The 27,206-nt window shown below is 44.4% G+C and overlaps 3 protein-coding genes across 5 annotated transcripts; 1 reads left to right on the top strand and 2 right to left on the bottom strand.

The window, feature by feature from the left end:
- The first annotated feature begins 1,223 nt into the window (after positions 1 to 1,223).
- Positions 1,224 to 9,406, top strand: IFNGR2 (interferon gamma receptor 2). The gene is made up of 7 exons (XM_048954034.1): positions 1,224 to 1,516; positions 3,080 to 3,206; positions 3,668 to 3,843; positions 4,909 to 5,057; positions 6,321 to 6,474; positions 7,150 to 7,304; positions 8,231 to 9,406. The coding sequence occupies exons 1-7, from the start codon at positions 1,441 to 1,443 to the stop codon at positions 8,399 to 8,401; spliced, it is 1,008 nt and encodes a 335-aa protein (XP_048809991.1). The 5' UTR covers positions 1,224 to 1,440; the 3' UTR covers positions 8,402 to 9,406.
- On the bottom strand, positions 8,782 to 21,984 carry TMEM50B (transmembrane protein 50B). 2 transcript variants are annotated; one of them, XM_048954064.1, is made up of 7 exons: positions 21,881 to 21,984; positions 17,299 to 17,474; positions 16,462 to 16,574; positions 15,650 to 15,717; positions 14,461 to 14,553; positions 13,772 to 13,829; positions 8,782 to 12,140 (listed from the first exon to the last, which is right to left on the bottom strand). In XM_048954064.1, exons 2-7 carry the CDS (start codon positions 17,395 to 17,397, stop codon positions 12,095 to 12,097), a joined length of 477 nt encoding a protein of 158 aa, XP_048810021.1. In that variant the 5' UTR covers positions 17,398 to 17,474; positions 21,881 to 21,984; the 3' UTR covers positions 8,782 to 12,094. The 2 variants fall into 2 exon arrangements, with proteins under 2 accessions (XP_048810021.1, XP_048810032.1); XM_048954075.1 differs by having other exon boundaries at positions 21,847 to 21,932.
- A 794-nt stretch (positions 21,985 to 22,778) lies between these two features.
- DNAJC28 (DnaJ heat shock protein family (Hsp40) member C28) lies at positions 22,779 to 25,689 on the bottom strand. Of its 2 annotated transcripts, none has more exons than XM_048953992.1 (2): positions 25,551 to 25,689; positions 22,779 to 24,320 (listed from the first exon to the last, which is right to left on the bottom strand). In XM_048953992.1, the coding sequence occupies exon 2, from the start codon at positions 24,267 to 24,269 to the stop codon at positions 23,148 to 23,150; it is 1,122 nt and encodes a 373-aa protein (XP_048809949.1). In that variant the 5' UTR covers positions 24,270 to 24,320; positions 25,551 to 25,689; the 3' UTR covers positions 22,779 to 23,147. The 2 variants fall into 2 exon arrangements, with proteins under 2 accessions (XP_048809949.1, XP_048809958.1); XM_048954001.1 differs by lacking the exon at positions 25,551 to 25,689 and adding an exon at positions 25,327 to 25,424.
- Positions 25,690 to 27,206: the final 1,517 nt, after the last annotated feature.

Consider the following 27,206-nt stretch of genomic DNA (forward strand, 5'->3'; position numbering starts at 1 on the left):
CACTGCAAACAAAACTGTATGAACCCGCAACTGAATAACTTTAATCTCTACCATCCCTAACTAGCTTGTTCTATTTTTGTAACCAACCAAACAGCCAATCTGCTTTTTTTCTTTTTTTTCCTCTCTTTATACTTGTTCCCAGCTATCAGCACACCTGGCAGTGCTAAAAGCCATCTGCTGAGATCCCAACCTATTTTATTACCCCTAGAGATGAAGACCTTTGCCTGGAAAACCCGCTGTTGATACCAGCAGGCCAGATAGATAAGATAAGGGAAGGAATCTCTCTTTTGACTGAGGAACAACTGAACTAAAGCAGAATTAAGTGATTCATCCAAGGTTAGCTGTAAACAAAGAGCTGCTCAGCCTTATCTAGTGCTACAGATACAAGGTGTTTGCACTGTTCTTGTCTGGTTTCTTTTTCATAGAAGCATGGAATCATTGAGTTTGGAAAAGATTCCCCAGTCCAACCACCAGCCCACCCCCCCCACGCCCACATCCCTCAGTGCCACATCCACACGGCTCCTCGGGGATGGTGACTGCACCACCTCCCTGGGCAGCCTGTGCCACTGACTCACCGCTCTTGCTGAGAAGAAGTTGTTCCTGATACCCAACCTGAACCTCACCTGGTGCAACTTCAGGCCATTCCCTCTCATCCTATCACAGTTACTTAGGAGAAGAGGTTGAACCCCACCTCACCACAGCCTTCTTTCAGGTGGCTACAAGGCCTGCCCTGAGCCTCCTCCAGACTGAACCCCAGCTCCCTCAGCTGCTCCCCATCAGATTTGTTCTCCAGACCCCTCACAGCTTCACTGCCCTTCTCTGGACACACTCTGGTGCCTTTTGCTGGAGATTGGATGGCTGTGGATCCTCAGCCCTTGCTGAGGCAGCCTTCGTGCAGCCAAAATGCCACTTTGTAGAGGTATCCTGCAGGGACAGTTCTGCATTCCCCCTCTCCTTTGAAGAACTCCGATTTAGTCTGCGCAGCCGCCAGCACCATTTAATGGCTGCGGTTAGGCCTAACCTCGTGTCAGCGTAGCGCACAGGCGGAGAAAGCGAACAGAGGGCTCCCACCGCCCCGAGAGATTTTCTCACGTCAACCGCACAGGGCCGCGCCTGCAAAACACGCACGCACCGCCTGCGGTCGGGTCAGGGTGCCGCTCCCCGAAGAGAACAGCGCCGGGCGACCACAGGACGTCCCGATGGGCGGGCTCTGTCTAACGGAGGAGGAGGAGGAGCGGGGCCGGGCGGCAGCCACCGCCGCCCTCGAGCCGGCCTCCGATCGCGCCTGACTTCCCTTCGGCGGCGGCAGCCGCGTTGAAGGTGTGAGGCGGACCCCCGGTCCCGCCCGCCGCCGGTCCCGCTCCTCGGGCACCGGCAGTCGTCCCGCGACCTCGGCAGGGAGGCGGGCGGGCCGGGCGGTGGGGCGCTGCCGGCCGGGCCATGCCGTGGCGGGCGCTGCTCCTCTTCTTCCTCCTCGGCATGTTCCTTCTCGGCTCGGCCCGGGCTTCGGGTGCAGGTGCGTGTGGCGTGGCGGTCCGAGCGGCGCGGGGTTGAAGGTTCAGGCCGGGAGGGGCGGTGCGAGCGCGGCGGTGCCTTCCCGGGGTGAGCTCACCACGGCGGGGCTGCCGCCGGCCGCTGCCTTCCCCCCCCCCCAGGCGCCCGGCGCTGCGGTTCCTGCGAAAACTCGGAGCACGTGAGGTGACACCCCATCTGCCGCTCCGCTTCAGCGCGTGATTCGGGTTCTTGACGTCGGGTTGGATTTAGAGTGTGAATGCTTTGCCATTTGTTTTAAGCTGAAAGGCCCGCTGGCCGTGCGGCGCGGGAGGGCTGAGCACCAGGAGTCCCGTTGGGCTGAGCTAACCCGGTCTGGCAGAGCCCGAGCTCAGGGATGAGGATGAATCTTCAACATGTGTGCCAACAGGTGTTGCACTGAAACCCGTGGCTAGGCCAGGCTGGGTTGGTGTTACGCACTGCAGCTTGTGGCTTCATGCTCTGCAATGTCAGGGCTCTAACGTGTGACCTGACAAGCCAGCAAATGTCTGTATGAGGAGGGAAGAGCCTGAGGATTGTTAGCTGTTCAAGCAAGACCACATCTGAGCCGGACAGAAAGACAGGAAGGCAATTCTGCCTTTCCCTGGGTGAGAGTGTGGTGCTGAGGGTCCCACAACGTGTGCCTAGCACCCTTGCTGTGCAGATCCTATGTTTTGAAGTGTACATTTTGGTAGTACAAGCTGATGGCTGTTACAGAGTTCAGTTTGCACTTCCAGGAATGTCAGCAAGATTCCTGATAGCTAACTGAAATACAAACTGTGCAGCAGGACCTCTTCCCAGCAGTAAGCACTCTGTGGCACGTGGCAGTTTGGTGTTCAGCTATGGAGCCCTAAGTCTGAGACTTCTGTCAGTGTTTTCAGAAGCTGGTAGGGGAAATCATCTGCATCCGCATGCTAATATAAGGCAAAATAATGAGCATGTGGTCCTGAGAGCAGAGAATGTGAACCAGCTTCCCTCATCCTTCATTACTCTTTTTTTTTTTAAGAGGGAGAAAAGAATGCTGCTGTAGCTGGTTGTATTTTGTCATGGCAGCCTTCAGTTTTGTACGATTAATTTGTGTGGGGTGTCAGACTGCACAGATTGCTGATGGTGTGAGATACCTCGCCACATGCCAGACCAGTGCTGAGGTTGCCAGAAGTGACTAGAAAGTGAAAACTTTTTCTCAAATGGAAGTTTCTAACTACCTGTTAGAGCACAATAGAGATTAATAGCTTGCCTAGCATTTGTAACTGTGAAGAACCTCAGTTTGCAAAGCAGAATGGTCCCTGTGTAGCATAATGTGATGTGTGCTTATTTAAGAGCACTACACGAAAGCTGAGGCTAAGAAACTAGTAGAATACCTAATTAAAACTTCAGGAGCGTAACTGGTTGTTTTGTATTTGGGACTTAGGACTTAATGAAAGTTTTTTTGGTGCAGTTTCCTTCCTGTGTGTGAGGGACGTTAAGATCCTGCCACTACGCCCCTTCTGAAAGGTAGCACTGTAGTTAAATGTTGTAGTAATTGCTTTAACTTCTCTTCTTATTTTAGAAGCTTCTCCACATCTGCCAGCACCGAAGAATGTAACAATTTATTCCTCTAACTTTCGTAATTCCCTGAGGTGGTCTCCTGTTCAAGTGGATGGAGGCTCGGTGTCCTATACAGTCCAGCTTAAAACGTAAGCAAATAGTTTGAGAAGCAACCAAACTTATTTTGCTTTAATCCGGTAACAATAAAATTAAATTAAATATAATTAAAACAATTATAAACAATTAAAAATATGCTAAGAATAAAAAAGCGTAGAAATGAAAGTATGAGCTGCTTATTACAGATGTTTTTATGTGTATCCAAAAGCACCTTCCAGTGACATAGATTCTTGTAGCTTCTTGTGTTTCCACTGCATTGAGTAAAGACTGAAGACTCAAAGAGCATCCAGAAACATTGCACAGTTTCTTGTGTAATTCTCACCTTTTTTTTTTTCCCAGTGCTGAAGAGATGCAGACACTAAAATGGCTGTAGAATAAATGCTTGTGAAAGCAGTTGTTTTGTTACATGCCATTTTCTTACAAAAACCCTCTGGGTAGGAGGGATTGTATTTTAGAGCTTTGTTAGCTGGTCATCCTTTGTTTTGTGTTGCAGAGGTGCCTACAACCACTGGAGTGAGATAAACTGCACCCGTATTGCCCAGACTGAGTGTAGTTTCCTCCAGTCAGCAAAGGCACGTCGCTGGACAATTGTTCTGCGTGTGAGGGCTGAAATGGGGCCAAAGACTTCAGCCTGGGTAGAAACAGACCCGTTTGTGGCAGAGAGAAACAGTAAGTGTTATTTGTGGTGTCAGTACGTCTCTCTAAGGAGACTTGTTAAGTGTTCTAGGATATGTTATGTGAAAGAGCTGAGCGAGAGATGTGTAGGTGCTTGGTTAGCAAATGCTGCAAGGTCTCTGTGTATTACTAGGAATTTGATATCCATCAGTTCCTCAGCAGTGGCATTAGCAGCCCGTTCCTTCAACAGGTATTGAGATAGAAACGTGTTACTGATGAGTTTCCTTGGATGGTCAAACCTTTTAAGAATTACAGCCTATATCACATGCACCCCTGTTTTGTGGCAGTTTCTGTATAAACTACCTGTTTCTGTTGAACAGATCTCTTTTTAACAAATCTAAGCTGTCCTGCCCTCAACTGTGGAGCAGAAGCGTGAAGGGCACACTTTAAATTCTATTAGACGTGTGGACAAGCATGTTACTGTTCTTTATGAGATCTGCTTTATTTCCTCGCTGTGATTGGTCTCAGGATTTGGAGAAGATAAATGTTGGGTTTTAGAAAACCCCTCTAAATAATGAAGGGGCAGAAGAATGGGTTTACAAGGTCTTTGGTTCGCCTTCTCCTGTACTTTGTGATGGGTAATGGTGCTCCATCCTGGAAAGAGTGTATTTTCCCTGGTAGTAAAGAATGCAGGGGTAAGGAATTGCCAGAATCCTGAGTTGAAGATTACAACTGATGTATCCATAGCTTGTGATGCAGGATTGTTTGTGCAGGGGAAGAGTGGGATCCCTTGGTGGGTTAGGAAAGCATTAAGTAGATGAAAAAATGTTGCATTCCCTTTCTTGAGGAAAAAAAAAATGCTGACATTCAGTGTTTGCTGAGAACTGTAAAAGTATCTGAATAAAGCTGAATGCAATCATAGAGTCATAGAATGGCCTGGGTTGAAAAGGACCACAGTGATCATCTAGTTTCAACTCCCCTGCTATGTGCAGGATTGCCAGCCACCAGACCAGGCTGCCCAGAGCCACATCCAGGCTGCATAATGTAATATGTAATATGTAATATGATGAGCTGTTCAGCATCCCAGAGGTTCACGGCTCTTTCTCTGTTTCTTTTCAGCTATTATAGGGCCTCCTAAAGTAAACAGTGTGATTGTAAGCTCTGACTCCCTTCTCATTAGTGTCGCACCTCCTTTTGGACCTGAGGCAGGTTACCTTTTCCAGTATCATGTGTCCTACTGGGAGAACACAACAATTACTACTAAAAAAGTAAGAATTCTGATTTGTTTTGTTCCTAATGCTTCTATGACTAAGAGATGAGTCAGCATTTCTTGGCAAAACAACAGATGTGGAGGAAGAAAATGAATGCTTTTTTTCAGAGCAGAGGTCATCATTCGGTGACTTGAATGTGAGTTAGTCTGGTTCTGGCACAAGTAATGCATGTACTACAGAACTTTCACATAGTTGTTTTTTTTTCTCCATATGACATCACGGCTAAATCACACTGCAGCTCCGAGGAGAGAATCTGCAGAGTGTCAAAGGTGGCTTTCAAATAATATTTAGATTCCAAAGTTTGCTTAGGCAATTTGGAAGTTCTGGGACACGCTTCCTCCTTTCGGGGAATGTTTGTGTTGGCAGCGTCAGCAACAGGCTGCTGATGCCTGTGTTCCCAGGGCAGAGAAAGGCAGGAGTTCTTCAAAACATGTTGGGTGCAGCTGGGAAGAGCTGTCCCCATTTGCAATTAGACTCAGTGGGTTTGATCTGCCTCACAGTATGCCCATGCCTCTGCCTTTCAAAAACGTATAAGTAAAAATGAAAAAGGAAGAAGAATCACAAGAATGTCGTTTTCAAGCCGATTGCTGAAAAACAGAAGCAGAAAAAAAATCATTTCAAGCCTTCTGTTCTAAAGGTCTTGCTAAATCTGAAACGCCTCCACTTCCTTCCTCCCTTACACAAATGTGTTTTTGACGTGGATCAAATGTTTGAGAGTGAAATGAGATGTCACTGTTGGAGGGTTATTTAGGCTTCCCTGAAGCCCTCACAGGTTAAAAAGCTCAGTCTTGGTAGAAGTGTGGATATTTTGCACTGCCCATCAGCTGTTTTTCCCCTTGGCACAAAAATAGCAGAAGCACTGCACTTCAGTGTGCTTCTGTCAGCCTCTGATGGTGGAGACGTTTCTCATGGCTCCCTTTTCCTTCCCCCTTCCTGCCTTGCATCAACTGCCAGACTTACAGCAGCCGTGTGAAAGCGTCCAGCAGCATGGTGTGGTTAAAGAGAGACCTTGCTGTTCACACCCTTGTGGGTAGGTTTTAAATGGTTGAGTGTATTTCATTTAAAACAAAGAGATTTCAAATACATCTCAACACTCCTACTTCACTGTATTTCATGATGTCTCTTGACATTAGGGAAGGCTGAGTTAAGAAAACTGTCCTTTTTTGAATGAGAAACTTCAATAAGGGGAGGAGAACTGTGCTGAAGCCAGGCTCTGATTCTTTCAGTAACACTTATATCCTTTTTTTTTCCTTTCAACAGGAGATAAAGACAAGTGATACACTATTCAAAATTAAAGATCTGAAGCAATTGACACTTTATTGTTTCACAATTCGAGTAGAATTGATGGCATATTTAGATTTCCAGTTGCTTGGACTGCAGACAGTCCCGGAGTGTTACAGAACAACCATCAGCGGTATAATCCTGTACTTGTTGTTTTTCTTATATGATGGGATGGGTGTAGGACATTAGGTGGTGTAACTGGTTACATACCTCTATTTGTCAGGAGTTAATATGTGGCTACCAATTCATAATTGCCATGAATGGCAAATGAATGAGTAGTGGTTTAGTCAGTAGTTGATGGTCTGTGTTACACTCTTCCAGCTGTCCTTATCCTCAGTCACTGCAGTTTCTGCTGCCCCCAGGAGCTGACCTCCCTGCTAGTTTTGACTTGAACTTCAAGTACTTGATGACAAGCCCCCGAGATGTGATGTTGGAGTGCTTCTTTTGCTGAAGGGAATCACATGTTCTAAAGCCCCTGGCATTAATGGCTGATAAAACCGAAGGTGGAAGAAGGGCAGATTGCATTCCCTGCCTGCCTTCTGCCCAACAGCAGTGACTCCTCCAGCTCCATTTGCCCTGCTAGCATGTCTTACATGTCTTGCATTAGGCTGGGTGCACAGGGGGACAGAGCTGGTGATTTCTGTATGGACTCACCACCAAGCTACTTCTCAGCACAGGTGTTTAGAGTGCACCTGTGGCAGGGTTGTGACGTTAACTTAGAAGTTTGACTGTTACACAGACAGCAAATGTCAGCTTGTTGCTTTACATGAGCTATACAAATGTGAACCTACCATATGTTCTTTTTCAGAGGCGGCCAAAGCTGGATATATTGTAGTAATATTTATGTCCGTCGGTCTGCTTTTAATTTTCATAATAGCTGGTTTCTTTTGTTTATGGAGACACCAGAAAGCAATTAAATATTTGTCCCAGCCACCTTTAAGGATCCCATCACACTTTGAAGAGGTACGTGTACACATTTTGTTTCTCTTCCCCCTCCACCTCCTCTTGCAAGAGACAGTGAATCCTGGGACTTTTTCTCCTTCCAGCTGACACAATTCTCTACTAACCAGTGTTGTCTCGTCCTGTTGATCTTCCTCTTTTTAAACAGGAAGTAGCCTTCAAGCACAGTTCTTAATTTAAAAGTTCTCATTCAGCATGTATTCCATATTCTTAAACATTCCTAATGTTCCCCCTGAAACACAGGGTCTGTTTAGTAAGCAGGAGAGTACACAGAGTTAAGAAGAACAAATCCTTTTCTCTGGCTTCTTTTGCTATTTTTTCTAATCTTTCTCTCTGTGATTAAAAGTTTCATATATTCAGTGTAACACTGGTAACTTAACTTTGAAGGCAAGGAGGCAAAGGGAATGTCAAAGCAAGTAGTAACTATAAGAGAAGAATGACACTGGAGCTTTCTGGTGACAATGAAAGGTACAGTTCTGATTTGTCTTGTGCTGAATAAGGCAGAATCTTCTCTCTCACTTGCCCAAGCCATCAGTTGCCAGATTCCTGCAGCTATAGGGCAGGCCCCAGCAGTATAATAGAAAAAAACTCTTCTGTGGTTTATTCTTTTGTAGGACTTTGAACTGACATATTTTCCAAAGATAAGTTTATCAACAGTAGGTAATGGTGGGATGTATTTAACTCACTTAAATGGCTGTCTATCTTACTTATTTCTCTGCAAAGAGAAGTGATGCATTTTTAACCTCCTTATTCAGTTCTTATCTCCTTCAAGGAAATCCAGAATAAAATAAATATACATTTAATTAGTATTTTGAATTCTGTTCTAAAACAACTTGCCTATAGCCAGCAGTGCTTGCTCAGGCTCTGTCACTTCTAATATACCTGTTCTGTGGATCAGTAGCTAAACTATCGTTTCTGCCATTTTCCAGTATTTGAGAGACCCCAGCATGCCTCATTTAGAGGTGTTGGAGAACTACAGTGAAGATCCCCAAGATTCTGTAACAGTTGTGTATGCTGGAGAAGGAAGCAGCGCATATGGTGACATGCTGGATGGTAACACTTGTTCACACAGCAGCTCCAGCAGCCCTGATGTAACTTAAGGGGCACCTTTGTGAGAACACTTGTATCCAGTTTTTGCAGAAGCTCCTGCCTCCAAGCGGTGCTGCTCAGCTCCCACCAGGACAGACAGTGAGCTCTGGACAAAGCGCAGCCACTAACAAATTCTGAGCAAGACTTCCTGAGAATAATGTGGAACCTGGGCCTTTTTTAAAGCGGTTTCTGCTGCGCTACAGCAGCAATAATATTCTTTCTGCCACAGACTGAAAAGGTGGAATTTGAAGGTGAAATGAACACTAAATTGCCTTAAGAAAGACAGCTGGCTACAAATGACTGTATCATCATTATATTTCTCCCTCCTCCCCCTGAAGCCCAGCTTTGAGAAATAATGGCACTTTATTGAATATAATGAGGAATTCTTAAATAATTTTATAGCGGCTTTTATTTTGTTACTTTATTTGTGAAGTCTGTGTTGTCCCCTGAGTGTATTATATCCAATCCAACATGCTTTCCCAATTTGCTTTAAATTTGTCTTCCATGACTGCTGCTTCAGCCAAAAATGACAGTCTAGAAAGAAACTTCATGGTACTTAATCCTCCTCATTGTGAATCCATGCAAAGAACTACTCCAACAAAGGCAAAGGGCAGTTAATTGCATCTCCCTTGGATCTGTGTATCTTCACACAGTGATAAAAAGCATTAATCTGTTCCTACAGTGAGACGATTGTATTCTTCACAGCAATAAAACTTATTTTGCTCAGAAGTTATATAAAATATCTTGATAATGGTGAGACACTAATGCTCTCTAGCAGTCCAGTTGTGTAAGTGCCCAGCTGACTGGGAGTTGTGGTTTCAGTATCTCAAAGCAGAAACAGCAGACCACAAATTAAGCCTCATGTAATAATCCCATGGGATCTGAAAGGTGTCTCATAACACAAAAGTAACCACTTCTACAGTAAAGAAACAGGGTTTATTCCATTAAAAAAATGTGACTTTTTTAATGTTTGACACAAGTTGTTTTAAAAAATAAAATAGATGTGCTTGGTTGTTTGTTTGCGTGTGGCTTGCTTGGATTCTCAGACCTATTAATGAAGTATGCTGCTGAAACAGATGCAGGTTATCAGTCAGTGCCACAGCTAGAAGTTATCTCAGCTGCTGCCATTCCCTCCCCTTCTGGGAAGACACACGACTAGCATCAAAATTAAGCAGCATTTCCCAAAAACTTCCTCATTCTGTGTCCTAGTAGAAGTAATCTAATCCCTTAAATCACACACCATGCTAAGATAGTAGAGTTACCTGAAGACTTAGTCTACTTCAAGCCCCATTATGAACTTGCAAATCAGCCACAAGCTACAGAGTATCTGCTCCTTCCCTTCATCTGTATTTTTGCACGTGGTAACGTAAACAGATAACCACAGGCTCCCCACAGGAACAGCCTACGTGCATAAGGCAGGACACAAATAGCTGTTTAAGCACTCGGGTGAGTATCTGGCAGTACAGAATACAACTTGCTAAGTACACTGTACAGAGACTACATACTAGACTTCTCTTATGGAGGGTTATTTACTATTTCTTAGTTGCACAAATAGGCCACCAGAACAAAAACTGTTAGGGTGAACTCAAAGATAAGCTTCATAACTGCCAACCGTAGCAGGCCAAGGTGTAACCTACAATGTGCAACTCCTGATCATCTTGGACTCTGCTGGAACAATCCATGCTGTAGAAGTCCTAGGGTTACTCTGAATAATGTTAGCACACATTCATGTTCTCCGCATGTTTCTTACACCAAATACATTCTGAGCTTCAGCTGCTGGAAGAGATGCAGCTTCTACAGTGTCTCCTATCAGCAGCTATGCAGACAGCAAGCGAGCTTCCGGCAGAAAACAGAGAAAACCTCAGAAAGAAGCACTTTGCTGGGTACTCTTAAAAAAAGTTTCTTAACTAGAAACTTACAGTAAGGTACACTGGAAGAGTTCTTCCAGAGTGAAGCGTTTACCTCAGCTTGTGCTGTTCAAGTGTCAGATGTCAGACATAGACTGGAATTAGTTAGAGGCTACCTTTGTTTCTCACTTAGAAAAGCCAACAACCATTCTCCTGTATGAGAATGTGGGAGACATGAAAACAAAAACCTTGGTTTTAAATATGAGGTTTTGCAAGACTCTCTTAAAAGTCTGAATCACTTCAGCTGTTCAGTAGACTACTACTGCCCAATTATCTGCTGATGTTCATTATTTGGAGAACATAAGATAAAGTTTATTGCAATTTTCTGGAATTACAACCAACCAGACAATGTATGTACAAAGCTGTGATTAACACCAGTGAATATACGGTAACTCACTGCAGGATGACACAATGAGGATGGAAGTTAGTCTAGCCAGTAGCACAGTTTCAGCTGCAGTATTTGCTTCATACTCTGTTCACTGGAAAGATTCCCCCAAGGGAGCAATTAGATGACTAACGGTATGCAGTAACCATGCACGTATGTTACGTTCTGAAGTTTAATGCCACTTGGTCAGCAATCTTGATACATGGAAAGTTATAAAAGCTTTCAGACACAAGGTAGATTCAACTGCTTTAAAAACACATAGAATTACAAGGAAGTCACCAACAGCAAGATGAATATACAACATCAGTCCAAAGCCATAAAACACTGCTGTTCTCCTTTCTGTATACTCCAGCTCGAAGAAAATGGATTCCAATAGTGAACACATTCCTATAAAATACCCTATAAAATACCTGCGAAATTTGGAACATAAATACATTTAAACTGGGGCAAGCAACAGTCCTAAAACTGGCACTTATTTCAAGGTAAGACTGTTAGCAATGACGCAATCTGCTATATTCCCATCTGAAGTACTCACCTGTTCCATTACCTAAGGTAATAATAGGTGGCAGCAGAACCACTCATTTCTCAACAAAAAGCTTCCCCTGAAGAAAATCTATTTGAGCATAATTTTTAAGCTGTCAGTCTGATTCTCACCTATTCTTTCTATTCCTTAACAATTGGCAGCAGTTGCAGGGTTTTTGAAATTCTAGTATGTACAATAAATACTGATTGGCATCTATTACACTGAACAGCAAGAAATAAATTCCGTGCTGCTACCAAGTTTCATTTGTGCAATGCTAATCAAGTACAGCTGGATCGGTCATGCAGAACCTACTTAAAATAGGGTCTTGTTTAAAAACTCATAACCTTTTACACACACACAAAAGCTGCTTAATTGGATATAACCGTTCAGAAAAACATAAAACTCAACCCTTAACTCAGCATACAGTAGAATTTACCCTCGGGAAATAAAAGGTCACTTCCACGAGCTACCAATCCCCTCCAGGTATACAAGCAGCCCTTACTGTCAGCTCTTAATAATCTGGAATAGCTCACCTATGCATAAAGATATCAATCCCTTCCATCCTGCTTACTCACTTGCAGTTCAACTGAAGCCTCTCACATGTGTGAAGGTTTGGAAGATCGAGTCTTAACAGTCAATGGAAACTCATGTATTTGAAGAAATAAGCCTGAAGATTTCAGAAAGCCTGACTTTCCCTTTTTAAGATATATACAGTCATATGTACATATTCACAAATCTGTCCTATGAAAAGAGGGAGCTTATTACAGAAATCGTAGTTTGTCTCAGTTCATACTATTTAGAAAGCAAAACGAGAACAAATAAACGTAAATATCTACATACAGAGTACAACAGAGCAACTATGGAATAGACAATGCTGTATTGTGATCTCTCATCCCCATAACTCCTCTGTTCTTCCAAACTTGTAGATCAGAGTACTGAAGAAGAAAAAGAAAGGGGAAAAAAAAAAATAAATCAGGCCATACATAAAGAAGAAAAGGGCATTTTAATAGTTAACATACAATCTTACACTGTTACACAGTAAAAATCAATGTCCTTCCAGCAATTTTAACTTCTATTCACATTAGTATCTATTTTTCTGTTTCTTGACTTTAGTCATGCAAAAGCACAGAACAGATTTAAGAACTGCTATTTTGCACAAGAACATAACTGGTTTTCCAAACAAAGTCATAGAAGAGTCAGGCAGTAGCGATCACTGCCCAGCATTTAACACAGTACTAGAAGGAAAACAGCACACTAACTTAGGCGGATAAGAACTTCCAAAAGAGGAAGTCTGCAAATCAGAGAATGTTCAGGGAACTTTTCACCCATCAGGAACAAATCTAAGTCTATCAGGTATTAGATAAGCTAGCCATTGCTATGAAATAGTAAAGAAAAAGGCAATAGGATGTCTCACCTACTGCTGGCAGGAGAGATGCTAAGGCGTTTGTTGTACAGAGAGGATATTGCTATTATCCATTGTGTCACAGACACTGAATATTTCACCCAGAAAATTGTCATCACTTAGTCATACATACACTAGTCCAGAAAGAACTGGACTAACAAGGCTTGGACTATTAGGTGGATAAAGAATTGGTTGCATGGCAATAACAGAGGGGTGGCCAGAAAGGAGAGGGAGGTGATGGTCCCTCTCTACCCTGCCCTTGTGAGGCCCCATCCTACAGGAATAAGCAGAGCTGTAGGACAGGCTCCGGAGGAGAGCCACGAAGATGATCAATGGGCTGGAGCTCCTCTCCTGTAAAGAAAGCTTGAGGGAGTTGGGCTTGTATAGCTTGGAAATGAGAAGGCTCCAGGAAGACCTCATTGTGGCCTTCCAGTACTTTAAGGGAGCTTACAAGCTGGAGGGGAACTGGCATTTTACGTGGCCTGATAGTGATAGGACAAAGGGGAATGGCTTGAAGACAACAGTGGGGAAATTTAGGTTAGATGTTAAGAAGAAACTTTTTACTTAGAGAGTGTTGAGGCACTGGAACAAGTTGCTCAGAGAGGTTGTGGGTGCCCCATTCCTGGAGGCGCTCAAGGCCAGGCTGGAATGGGGCCCTGGGCAGCCTGAACTGATGGGGGACACCACGGCAGGGGTTGGATCTAGATGATCCTTGAGGTCTCCTCCAACCTAAGCCATTCTATGATTCTATAAACAAGAACATGAATCTCTGAACAGTGCTCTGTCTCTAAGAAGGGGTAATTAAAGAATTGCTTCTAAGCACTGGAGCAAACAGGGTAGTAAGTGATAGCAGAGTAAGAAAAGTAATAATTGGATCTGTTTATAAAATGATTGATATCATCACATCAGTTCTCTATATTGTGCCAGTTTACTCTGTGACCCAAGTGATCTCTGCCTCACAGGTTTCACTCCTCAAGCGAAGATCAGAGCAGGTAATTAACTGAAATAAGGGGGGCTCTGCACTGTCAGCAGAGCTCCACATTGTCAAAGATCAAGTCTGGTGTGAGCTTTGGTTAGAATTAAATTTCCAGAAGACCTATGTGGATGAAAGCAGGTGTGCGCAATACTCCTTCAAAAGGAAGGAAACTGATCCAGGTATCTTACCTGAAAAATATCAATGCATTCTGGAAAAACACTGCTAATCCAGGGTAAACATTGATGTCTGCAAAGTAAGTAACAAAGGAAATATTAAGATTCTTTTGTGCAGGAAAGGGTTTCTAAAACACTCATCACCAACAAGAAAAGTAGGTGCTTTGCATTGCTCTAGCAAGGACAGACCACACTTCCACTCTTCTAGATATTCTGTCTTTCAGCAGAAGTATTTTCTATATCTGAAAATAAAGTTCAATGCCAGAAGACAATGTGTAATTTTAAAAACACTTTTAGATTTCAATCAAGAGTTCGGGCATTGTGTTTGGTTGCTTTTTGGTTTTGCTTGGTTTGCTCTTAAAACAGTACTTGGTAGCAGTTCCTGAATAACAATAACAGCTACCAGTGTCTGAATTTTATATAGAACACTTGTATATATCTGAACTGCTTGAATGGTTCATTGTGGTAGTTCCTAACTTCAATTTCATCAAGCAATCCTCAAATCCATACAGTAAAGGAGTGTGAAGGGTCCAACACGTTACAGATTTTCATATTCACAGCCTTTAGGAAAATGAAGCTCATAAACAAACCACCATATCACAAGATACATACCAAGCTGCAACAGAATACTTCACATCAAACTTGATGATACTTCCACAAAGCAGTGAAACCCATTTCTAAAACTAATCAATAAAGAAACTTACTCTGTGTAACATATGCTCCAAAAAGAATCCACATTGAAGCAATGAGTGAACCAAACATCAGCATAAAGCCAATGAAGAGCCAAACACGAGCACCTGCAGGAAATATTAAAAGCCCTGAGAACCACGTGGTGGTGATAGTGTACATGTAGTGACATACGATCAGACACAGAAGGTTCAAAAGGAAAGGGTAAAACCCTGTGTAAAGGATAACATCATCCAAAAATTGTCTTCTTTAACAAGGTAGATAGGAGGTGGATATTAGCAAACAGTTACCAGAAATTTCTCCTCATCTGAAGGGAATGCCCATAACATCATCTAACGTCACATGGAGTGGACTACTTAAGAGGTACACTGCCAAAGCTATTGTTTTTCTGAGGTAAGGAAGGCATTCCGATAAGGTACACAAAAAAACCCTTCCTGTGTTTACTTCAGAAAGGTATTTTCATATGGGTGAAATCCCTTGATTTACTCGGTGACCCAAGAGGTCCCTTTCCCTTACATGCCATCCTCCTCAAGTAAAGGTCAAGGTAGATAACTAATTGAAATGCTGGAGACCCCGCACTGCGAGACATTGCCCACTCAGAACGGAGGATGACGCCTCTGCAAATAAACAACTTGCTCACTCGTGGTAAAGGAAAAATCTTTATGTGCAAAGATTCACTCCAGCAGACTTAAGAATGAAACACGGGAAGGCATCGTAGCCTCGTTCAAATGAGTAAATCCTCCCAGATTTCCCATGAGACGTCCTGCAGATCACATGAAAACTGATGCTGGGAGCCACATAGGAAATAGCAAGGGAATTATGAATGAAAGAAGAGAGAGAGCAGCAGGCCTACAGACATCACACAGCGGGTGACATACCGAGGAAACAATGTTTGCAGTGCACTCTAAAATAACAGATTCAGAAGGAACTCAGGTCCATTGCTTACCACTAGGCAGAAATTTATTTCTCTGAACAAGTATACGGGACAAGCAGAGAAAACTTCAGGTGTTCACACTATAAAGAGATCAAATTTTCCCAAATTTGCCTTTTAACAATGACAGTACTTACCTTCAAGTGTTAATTTTGTAAAGAATTAACAGAACCTTTGTCCTACTTCTTAGCTTCTGATTATTATTTAACCACTGCATGAAAACAAAACAATTCCTTAAAATATCAGTCCTTTAACCCAGCATTATTTTAATTTACCTGTTCTTCCTAAGCATCCATCACTGTAGCTGTCTCCTCTCACCTGTGCATTTGATACAGCATTTATCCTAGGAACAAAAAAAGCATGGACATTTCAAGTTATCAGTTAAAAATCCCAAGTATAAAGCTTTCATTTGTTTGTTTGTTTGTTTTTTTAAAGGTGGAAAAAACTCTGGAAGAATTACTGCCATTCTGTACGGTCACACAGTATTACATCACCCCTAATGGAGGGATCCCAACTGGCCTTCAAGCAAACCCTATATTCCTGCTGAAGTTTACCTAAATGTTTGCATTAACAGACCTGTAAGCTGAAAAATCAGAAAGTAACTGAAACATTGCTGGTCATTTTTGCCCATCTGTTTAAGTTTTTAGTAGCACTAAAGTCACTTTTCAGGAACAATAATGGTCAGTAACACAGTAGTCTCATGACTGTAAAATGCTTTTTGATGTCTCTGCTTTGCAATGAATAGCAGAGATCTTCAAGTGAGACGTGTCCTGTAAGGGGGGGACCATTTATTTTCTTAAATTAGACTGCTGAGGAAGAAAAACAAACTTCAAAATACCAAATAACAAGAAAGCTGTGAATATCCATAAGTATCCTTTTTTTCCTCTCCAATTAAAACTCATTTCTTTTCACTAAAACCCATTACTTCCCCTCAAGCTTGCCATGTTTACATCGTCACAACAGATACAAGATTACTCAGAAGTAATTTATAACAAAGTTTTACCATATATATATGGTCTAGTAAAGATGGTGTTTAAGAGCTCACATTTACTATATAGTGAAAGAACTCCCTTCTATATACACTTACATGAAAAAAGCTAGTGTTGAAAACACCCCACAGGTATGGAACGCGTGGTTCATTTGCTCTGGCTTTGGGTAAACTACTGCAGCATCTATCATTATCCACCAACCTGTGAAAAACTAGAAATAAATAACACCAGTACTATGAGGCAGGAAGGGCACAAAAACAGACTGACAAAACATGTCAAATGTTTCTGTACATCATTTAATTTTCCTTTATCAAATACTGACAGAGAAAGTGACTAGCTTCAAGTCAAACTAAACGTTTGATAAGCGAGTTCTGCATTATGCCTTAAAGTGGATGTTTCCACAGAAGCACTGGAGAATTGGTTCTGTTTCTATTCAATTACACCTCAGCCTATGGCTGAGTTCTCTGTACTACTTTAAGGACAAGGATCCGAAACATAAACTATGAATAATGTAAGTAATTCTGCCAAAACTCCATTAGGAATTGCAATCTTTTTTTAAAGAAGAGATAGTAGGACCAGTTTATTATTATTGTGATCATAGAATGGCCTGGGTTGAAAAGGACCACAATGATCATCCAGATTCAATCCCCCTGCCACAGGCAGGGTTGCCAACCACCAGACCAGGCTGCCCAGAGCCACATCCAGCCTGGAAAATTAAATACAATGCAAATTTATGTGATCCGTAAAAAAGGATGGCTAATGGTTATACTTGGGGAAAAAAACAATCTGAGAAATATGCTGGATCAAGGTGCAGTTAACAGCAAAACTCCACAAAATTTTACAAAAATAACTTTGTTGTATTTCCAAATTTGTCAGCATGGTTACGACCCAGCTCCTCTCACAGAGGAGCAAACACTCACGTATTCATAACTTACCAATACACCAGCAACTATGGAAGCAATGGCATTTCTTCTTTCACTCCAGTCAATACACTCACATTCTGGCCACCGGAAGTTGTCCAAGAATCCTGCCATTTCCTCACAGATTAGACTGCTGCTCTTGTTCTGCACTTACACATGAATTCTTCCATTAACAGCAGCGTTCTAAGCACCTGAAACATGGCCAAGAATGTATTTAGCACAGAATGGTAAAAACTCAAGATGTTTGACAAACTGTCATGAGCAGTCTTTAAAATGTATATTTTTGCAGAAGTATTCCACACACTCTATAGCTGTTCCATTGAGCTGCATTAAATAGAGCAAACTCCATCACAAACAGAATTACAATATAAAATCAGCACGTGAGCACTGCACTCGATGCATCGTACCTGAGATGTAAACATACTGCTTATTTATTTGTAACGTATAGAAACAAAAGTGGGAGCCAAAAAAGCAAAAACATTTCAGCCTAAGTTTCACCACTGAACCGTAATCCTATCACTGGCAGTTAAAAAAAAAAGAGTAAGAGACACAGGGCAGGACTTCACATGCAGAGCAGAACCTGATCTTTGAGTCTGACAAAGGAATCTTAGATAAGATGCCTGTATTTCCTGTCTCCAAACAAAAAAGAGAATATAGTGTCTTTCTATCACAGTGGAAAAGCGATCACCTCAGTGAAACAACTAATACCAAGGGTAAGGGATGTCCTCCTCTGCAGCCGGATGATCAGTCACAGATCTTCATACATAGAAAGATGAAAGCAAAGTTCATCAGTGCTCGGGTGGCCCTTCCTTGTTTTGCACTCTCAAAATGATTCCATATGTACTTCATTTGTTCCTCTTCAGTCCATGAAACTGTTTATCTTCCTCAAGCAGAAATCTACTCTTCCTGCCAGAATCTCTCTCTTCCCCTCACACCCTCTTGACCACTCAGGGCAGAATGCAGCCCATGGCTCCTGTCACTGTCTTCACTGCGGACTATACAGATTATGCTCTGCAGTACAGCTGGCCACAAGCAGGAGTAGGTAATGCAGTATGTTTTTGTTGGTTTTTTTCCTTCTCTACTGAGAACAATGGTGCTTCTGTCAAATCCACCAAATTTATTATCTTGCCTGCTAATACTCTCAGAAGGAGCAGCTGAGGGAGCTAGGGTTGCTCAGCCTGGAGAAGAGGAGGCTCAGGAGAGACCTCATTGCTTTCTACAACCACCTGAGGATGCTGTGGTGAGGTGGGGGTCAGTCTCTGCTCCTGGCTAACAGTGATAGGACAAAGGGAATGGCCTCAAGTTGCACCAGGTGAGGTTCAGGTTGGGTATCAGGAACAACTTCTCAGCAAGAGCGGTGATGCAGTGGCACAGGCTGCCCAGGGAGGTGGTGCAGTCACCGTCCCTGAGGTGTTCAGGAGCCGTGTGGATGTGGCACTGAGGGACGTGGGCAGTGCGCGTGGGGGGGGTGGGCTGGTGGTTGGACTGGGGGATCTTAGGGGTCTTTTCCTGCCTTAATGAGTCTATGATTCCATACTTTTTGAAGACCTATTTTTTCAAACCTGTATTTTCTTTCAGATTCTTTTCCCGTAACACACAATTTTAATAGTACTGATGTACTTAAAGGTGTTAAATGGTTTGCTTGGCCAGCCAATTTAATTAAACCAATGTACAAAGCAAATAACAGGTGGCATCTGGTACACAGTACTAACATACGTATGTACATAGTACGTACATCACACAGTAAGACCCGTTCAACGCCACCAAGTCAGTCACGATAAACTTAACACTAACCCTGGTGGATGAAAGGTTGGCCATGAGCCAGCAGTGTGCCCTTGTGGCCAAAAAGGCCAATGGCTTACTGGGGTGCATTAAAAAGAGCATGGCCAGCAGGTCAAAGGAGGTGATCCTCCCCCTCTACTCTGCCCTGGTGAGGCCTCATCTGCAGCACTGCGTCCAGTTCTGGGCTCCCCAGTACAAAAAAGACAGGGATCTCTTGGAAAGAGTCCAGCGGAGGGCCACAAAGATGGTGAAGGGCCTGGAGCATCTCTCCTACGAGGAAAGGCTGAGTGAACTGGGTCTGTTCAGCCTTGAGAAAAGAAGACTGAGAGGGGACCTGATCCAGGTCTATAAATATCTAAGGTGTGAGGGGCTGAATGGCGAGGCCGGACAAGGGGAAATGGCCAGAAATTGGAGCATAGGAAGTTCTGCACAAATGTGCGCAAGAACTTCTTTACAGTGAGGTGACGGAGCACTGGAACAGGCTGCCCAGGGAGGTGGTGCAGTCTCCTTCTCTGGAGATGTTCAAGACCTGCCTGGATGCCTACCTGTGCGACCTGCTGTAGGGAACCTGCTTTGGCAGGGGGGTTGGACTCGATCTCTGGAGGTCCCTTCCAACCCCTACAATTCTGTGATTCTGTGAACACATGGCACAATCCTCCTACTTACTAAACACGTTTAAGCACTAAGTTTAAAAACAAAACAGAGGCATTTTGGTCACATGAAAAATCTGAGACAAAACCCCTCTCAACTGTTTTCAGTATCAAACAGAATTTTCACAACTGCATAAGTGACAAGTGAGCGAACATAGTGTCCAAGGAGGCTGTGGATGCCCCATCCCTGGAGGCATTCAAGGCCAGGCTGGATGTGGCTCTGGGCAGCCTGGTCTGGTGGTTGGTGACCCTGCACACAGCAGGGGGTTGAAACTGGATGATCATTGTGGTCCTTTTCAACCCAGGCCATTCTATGATTCTAGTGCTGCACTGATCTTTTTTAGAATATTTTTTTTAATATACATTTTAAGATATGGAGCAGCTTTCTACCAAAGCATGTTTTACCAGAAATACTGACTCACCAACCTACACTTTGCTGTAACCTCATCTTTGTGCTGAGAAGAAAAGCACCTCGATGATGCGAAGAGATGAGATAAGCACTATCTGCTGGCAGTCTTTCAACAGCAAAGACTTGTAACTGACTGTACAATTTTCCTCTTTCACTAGAATGGCAGACATTGGGAAACACAGCATAGTGTTTTTGCAACACAAGACAGACAAGAAGTGTGGAATTATTTCTACATGTGTCTAATGCTAGAAACCAGCTTCGATTTCACAAAGAGGAGTGCTAGAGTGGGCTTCTGGCAGTAATGGGATAAAGGAGCTGATGTCTCTGCCCTTCTTCCTTATATAATGTAAACATTAACTGATGCCACGCAGAATTCCACAAAGGAGTCTCTCGTACAATTACCTCAGAAGAGTGCCACGCAAGAGTAAAAATAACATTTGTCTTCATATTCCTATAGATCTGCATGTGTAGAGACTTCACAGTCACACAACTAAAGGCAGTGATGCACCATCCCTTCCTGCGTGACTGAGCGTTTCCTCACTCCATGCCCACCACAGACAGATATTTCTGTCTATGAGAGGACAACACCGTCCCTGTCCAAGCAAGAACAAACTGGGCCTAAAAAATAACTGGGACAGTTATAGCTGCTGCAGAAATAACATTCAGTAGGTGCCAGCACCTGGGTTAAAGCAACTAGGGTATCATTCACTTGAATGAGGCAAAACAACATACCACATGAGGCCTGGAACATAAAAGTTTCTTTGTAAAGTTAGGTCCTCTCCCCTAAAAAGACTGGTTCCACATGAACAAAATGTGAAAGCGGTGATAAGGAAGCGAAAAAACCTGCACAGGGAAAACTGTCTTAGGCTGCAATACTGCTAGGCTACAAAGAATGGGGCCTGCTATTTCCAAGCAGAAAGCAAAAGACAGGCCAGAGGAAGAGCCACTGAAAGCCATGAAGAACATATTCCTTCCTCCCTTCCTCAGGGAAGGAGAAAGCACCTTTCACAAGACATCGGTTTGAACACACTGTAAGCCATATACATGCAATGCACAAGAACTAGTGGAGGAGCAGAGGATACTCGGCAGTCACTGCAAGGACCTTACAGTAACACTTCTACCCCGCTCTGTGCCAGTGGTCCCCGCTGCACCACTCCCCCATTTCTGCCACCACGTGAGTTTCACTTTCAGTTTCCCACACACAATACCGTATCGCCTGCGTTTCAGGCACGGCGGTAAAAGAAAGGACAGGAACTTTCCGATTAATAACCCTACGGCTAAGGGGCCAAGGCATCGAACGGACAACGGCCCCCCGCAGCCCTCAGCACGACGCCCGGCTCCAAGGTGCCGTGACCGCTCCGTTATCCCGAGGGGCTCAAGCCCCCACAGCGGCGACCCGAGCCCCGCCGGCGGCCGTCACGCTGAGGGCGGCCTACGGACCTCCGCGTCCCCGCCCCCAGCCCAGGCCCGCGACTCCGCCAAAAGGTCACGGCACCGGGGCGGGCGGCGCGGCCGGGCCCTCGAGCCCGGAGAGCGCAGAGCTGCCGCGCGTTGCCCCGTCCGGGACGGAAGGTACCGGCCCGAGCTTCCCCCAGCAGCGAGAGGGGACGGTGAGAAGACGCGGCGGGAAGCGGGAGCCGTTAAGCGGAGAGCGGGAGCCGAGCGCGCGAGCCCCTGCCGCCCCCCGTAGCCCCACTGCTCCCACACCCCTTCGCTCCCTACCGCGGCGCGAGCGGGAAGTGGCGGTCTCACGTACCCCCGTCCTGCGCGAGACTCTTCCGCCTGCCGGGGGGGCGGGGCAAAAGCCCGGGCTGACCGGCGAGCGACGCGGCCCTCCTCCAATAGGAAGCCGGTACCGCACGTCACTGGAGGCCGGGCGAGGAAGGAGCGCAACGATTGGGCTGCGCCTCCGCCTTCACGAGCGAAGCTCCGCCCCCTCCGTATCCCCGGGCGGGGGCGGCCCTGCCCCCTCCGGTCCTGCTCGGCGCCCTTCGCGTCGCTTTCTTCCCGTAACGCTGAAAGAGGCGGCACCAGAATCCTCAGCACAAACTTCAAACAACCCTCAGAACAAACTCCGCCTGGCACAAAAGGTTGGATAGCCGGACTTCAGAGAGATGAAGGCAAAACACAGCAGTGACACTGAAACTGAATTGCTCCATCCCACATCTAGAGCAAATATAAATTTAAACTACCATTCCTTGTTCGTCTTTCTTTTTTAAAATCGTCATTATAATTATTGAAAAAGTGGCTTTTGCACCTGGCAGCTTTTCATGCTACAGGCACAAGGCTGGCTCTAAGTGCCGAGAATCAGGTCTCATCTGCTCCATTAGAACCAAGTAGCTTTAAAAGGTACACAAAAGCCATTCCGAATGCTGACTCATCCATTACGGCAACTTCAGTATTTAAACTGCTGATACTTAACTTCATGGAGAGCCAAAATGGATTCCATCAGAGTCAGATTTATTGGAATCCGGTTCCTATTTACGCTCGTGCAATGAATCCAACTTACAATTAGCGCTTTTCACATCGGTCACTGCATTCATTTAAACAGCAATTCACATCCAATTCCTCTGGAACATAATGAGAATTAAAACCTGATGTTTCTCAGCCTGCTATCCAAAGGACATTTAAACAAGGAAGGATAAAGGTCAAAGTAAAGGGCACAGCCAGACTTTTACTTCCACTTTGTCCTTACAGTGTTTTTACTTACACGTCGGTTTCACATTACAGGAATAACAGCATTGTACAAATCATTAAATCGTTATACACCGAAAAGCACAAATTTTGATTTAAGCAGAAGGAAAAATGGGCTGCAATAGGAGAACTGAATTCACTTGTTCCTTAGCAGCATTCACAAAGAATTAATTACCCACAAGTGAACATCAGACACCCCAATTCCTTTAAGAGGTGTAACAGCCAGGTGGATTTTACATTTTCAGTGAATCTGAAATTTCTCTCATGCTACAGGTTTTAGTTATAAAGTGAATTCAAAATCGTGACAAGAGAGGTGAGCTAATATGATCTTATTTCAACGTAGTATTTAACCACTTCAGTAGAGAAGACTTCCACCCAAACCGTTTAACCCCTTCCCATTCATTTTCCTTTGTGTCTGAATCAGAAGCCTCCGTGCTTTCCATCGAAGCTTCGTAGGTCTTTTGTGCTCGAATGATTTCTCTGTCTGCACTGAAGTGCACCATTTGTCTGCTCAGAATAGGAACAACTAAATTGAAGCTGTCAATTCTTTTGTTTAACTTCCTGATATCTTCCACGAACTGCTCACAGATGTGATTCCATTCCTTTTGCCTATACGGAGTCATTGGCTCTCCAAGCTTACTCCTGGATTCCACTAAGCTCTTTCTTAATCGCTCGATCGTTTCCCGGATTTCTTTCTGCAGGAGGATCCACTCCGGCTGGTATCCGTTGTCTATCAGAATCCTGTTCAGGTTGTGAGTCATAGGATCGATGTGCGGACAATCCGAAAACTTCTGCAAAGGCTTTCCTTTCCCGCTGAGGTTGTCAAAATCTCCTTTTGCCATTGATTCCTGGATGAGGTCCTCGACCAACCGTTCAACTGCCTGAGTTATCTTCACTTTTTTGCTCTGTCTCACATCCTTGGCTCTCATAAGGTCCGTTGCAATGTGCTGGTTTTCAAGTCTCCGCGTTCGGTATGCCAACACTTGCTCAGTAGCACGGTCTACTCTGAACTGCATGTACTGTTTTTCTCTTTGGCTTGGTGTTCCATAACCAACACCTTCAAAACTCAAGTAGTGTCTATGCTGTGGCGCGTTTGATTTGAGCTGGTCTTCCTCCTCCTCTTCCTTATTCTCAGTGGATTTCTTTTTGTTTGCCACATCATTAAGCACAACTCTGTACGCTTCTTCTACTTTCACAAATGCTGCAGAATCTGCTGTGATGGAACCGCTGTCTGGATGGTACTTTTTGGCAAGACTTCGGTACGAATTTCTGATATCATCGAGTGAACATCCTTCCTCAAGCTCAAGAATTTTGTAAGAGTCCTTGACATTCCTTTTAGGTTTGTAGCCTGACAACATTCTATTGCCACAGATATAGGAAAATGGCTTCAGGCTTCTTGGAATCATTGCTTGATGTACCATTAAATGATGTCCTATGGTGTTAGTCAGCATCGTATAAAACCACTTTCTATTTCTTCAGATGCAGATACATTATAAACAAACCTACAAACACATTTTTAAAAATCATATTAAGTATGTTTATGTGAATTTATACAGCTTGTTCAAGTCTTATCTTGTTATATTATTGGAACCAAAGAAATCCCTACAAAAAAAATCAGACCAGTATACTTTCTTTTGCAGACTAACAGTGAATTCTGAATTTCTTGTTAATTTCTACTGAAGCAGTACTAGTAGTATTACAATGTAAATGGAAATTAAATCACAGTACAGCTTTCTCCTGCCATAGCAACAGCGGCACAGGTTTGTTATGCATGTCTTGCTTCCCAAAAGATCAGAGCTTTACTTCCTTTCTACAAACTCAGTGCAACATAAACTGGAACTATGCTTTTCATTGCGGAATTCCAGTGAACAACCCCAGCTGCTTCCCAACAGACTTGTGCTCCAGACCCCTCACGGCTCTGCTGCCCTTCTCTGGACACACTCCAGGGCCTCGATGTCTTTCTTGTAGTGAGGGGACCAAAACTGTACAGGGCCCTCAAGGTGAAGCCTCACCAGTGCCAAGTACAGACGGACAGTAACCTCGCTGGATTTGCAACATAGCACAGCATACAGACCACTGCTTTCTCTCCTAATAGGTGGTTGGTAAAGATAATTTTGTTCCATTTGTCCATTAAACCCACCTATCTACCACTTAAAAGGAATGATGATAGAATCACAGAATGGCCTGGGTTGACAAGGACCATAATGATCATCCAGTTTCAACCCCCTGCTGTGTGCAGGGTCGCCAACCAGCAGACCAGGCTGCCCAGAGCCACATCCAGCCTGGCCTTGAATGCCTCCAGGGATGGGGCATCCACAGCCTCCTTGGGCAACCTGCTCCAGTGCCTCACCACCCTGTGTGAAAAACTTCCTCTTAATATCTAAACTAAACCTCCCCTGTCTCATTTTAAAACCATTCCCCCTTGTCCTATCATTATCAACCCTCGTGAACAGCCCATCAATGAATAATCTCTTGAAATTCAATATCCTGATATGAAGCGGTCCTTACAAATCGGGTTCTTACGCCCCTGGGCCCGCTCTAACTACGCCGGGCAGGCTGCGGGCTCAGGGCCGAGGCGAGCGGAACGCAGCAGCCGGAGCTAACCCCGCCCCTTCTGCTCCCAACGGCCGACCCCCACCAGGCCAAGGGGGCGCTGGCACTCACGAAGAGGGCGCCCACACGCACTGCTATGTAGGGCGGTAGAGACACCCCTCCGCGCGACGCCGCCTCACCTGCTGCCTGCTGCCCGCCGCCTCCCCGCTCCCCTGCCCTGCTCTCCCTGTCTCACACGGACGGCTCCCCGCCGCCCGCCGGGGGGAGTCCGAGCGCCGCCGCCAGCTCTGCCGGGAGACACGTGACTCGGCGGCACGCGAGCGGAGGGGCAATGGCGGGCCCGCCGCTGGGGGCATGCGCGGTGCGGTTAGGCAGACTGCAATATGGCGGCCAGCGCGCTTTTCTCTCAGTGCGTATGGTTGTACGTGCGTGCGGTTATACATGCGATCTAGCGCTGAACCCACCCTACCACGCGCACTGCCCACGTCCCTCAGTGCCACATCCACTCGGCTCTGGAACACCTCCAGGGACGGTGACTGCACCACCTCCCTGGGCAGCCTGTGCCACTGCAGCACGGCTCTTGCTGAACAGAAATTGTTCCTAATACCTAACCTGAACCTCCCGTGGCACAACTTGAATTCGTTCCTTCTTGTCCTAAGAAAAATGTGGAATGCTTCATGAATCTGTGGAATGTTTCGGGACTGTGGGAATTTTGTTCCTGACTTAATTTTTCACACATCCTGGCTATTACAAGAAATCCTGGAAAGAAAGAGACAGAAGTGTTATTCTTCCATTTTATGAGAGATAAGACTCTTATTCTGGCAGTTTGCTGTTCAGTCATGGATAGAAAATGTGAAATAATCCACAGAAGTAAAGAAAAGGGTCTAGAAATAGTTGCTAAGCAATGCTTTAGGTTTTTATATGGCATGCGTGTCCACAAACCACAGCATTCCAGGACAGTGTCTGTCCAGCATACACCAACCATTAATTGCATGGAATTTTTGAACAAACTTGGTGGGTTTACTTTGAAAACAGCTCTAGTGGTGTGAAAACAACATGCTTGTGTTAGTGTATTCTTTTGTTCACTGCCTGACTTCAAGAGGCAGAGGTATTGTCCAGCATTATGCTGGCATGTGCTAATTTGGTTTTCAGTGCTGACTGAGCTGTAACTCAGCAAGCTTGTTTGTTGCTAACCAAATGGCTTGAGGTACTGTCATGACAGGACTAGGATGCTGAAGAGAACAGCGTAGGACTTGGTGGAAAATAGAATAACACTACATGTTATCCTTGATGATGTCTATATTAAGTTCCTTCTGAAGATAAAACATATATTAATCAAGGGGGAGCATGATTCATGTACATGCAAGACATGAAGGTAATTTTTGTGTATAAATCTAAGGATATATTTCATTACACTAAACAGAGATGTGAGAGTTTGGTGGGTTGTTTTTAACCTAAATAGTTCTGTTTAGACCATGAGAGCTGTGTTTTATTTTTACACACTGCCTTTGAGAATCCTCTCTTGTTAGAAGATGTAATATTGCTGTGAACAGCATGGAAACTGAGTGATCCCGCCTTTTTCATGTCTCCTTGTAGCTCTTTTTTTTTTTTTTTTAGGATTGAATACTGTTAACATTGTAGGACTGATTGGTTGGGAGGAGTTGTTTCATCATTAGCTAAGGAAAAATGGAAAGAAGGAAGAGCAGTGCACACTACTGAAGTTTTTGGGGAGGTCTGTTTCGTACAGCAGGAGGCACTAAGGTGATGCTGCCAGCTACCATCAGACACGATAAGGGGACAGGACGGCATGCGTGTCTGTCTGCTTCTTTCAGACT

Source organism: Lagopus muta, chromosome 1 (genome assembly GCF_023343835.1).
Source record: "Lagopus muta isolate bLagMut1 chromosome 1, bLagMut1 primary, whole genome shotgun sequence".
NCBI lineage: Eukaryota > Metazoa > Chordata > Aves > Galliformes > Phasianidae > Lagopus > Lagopus muta.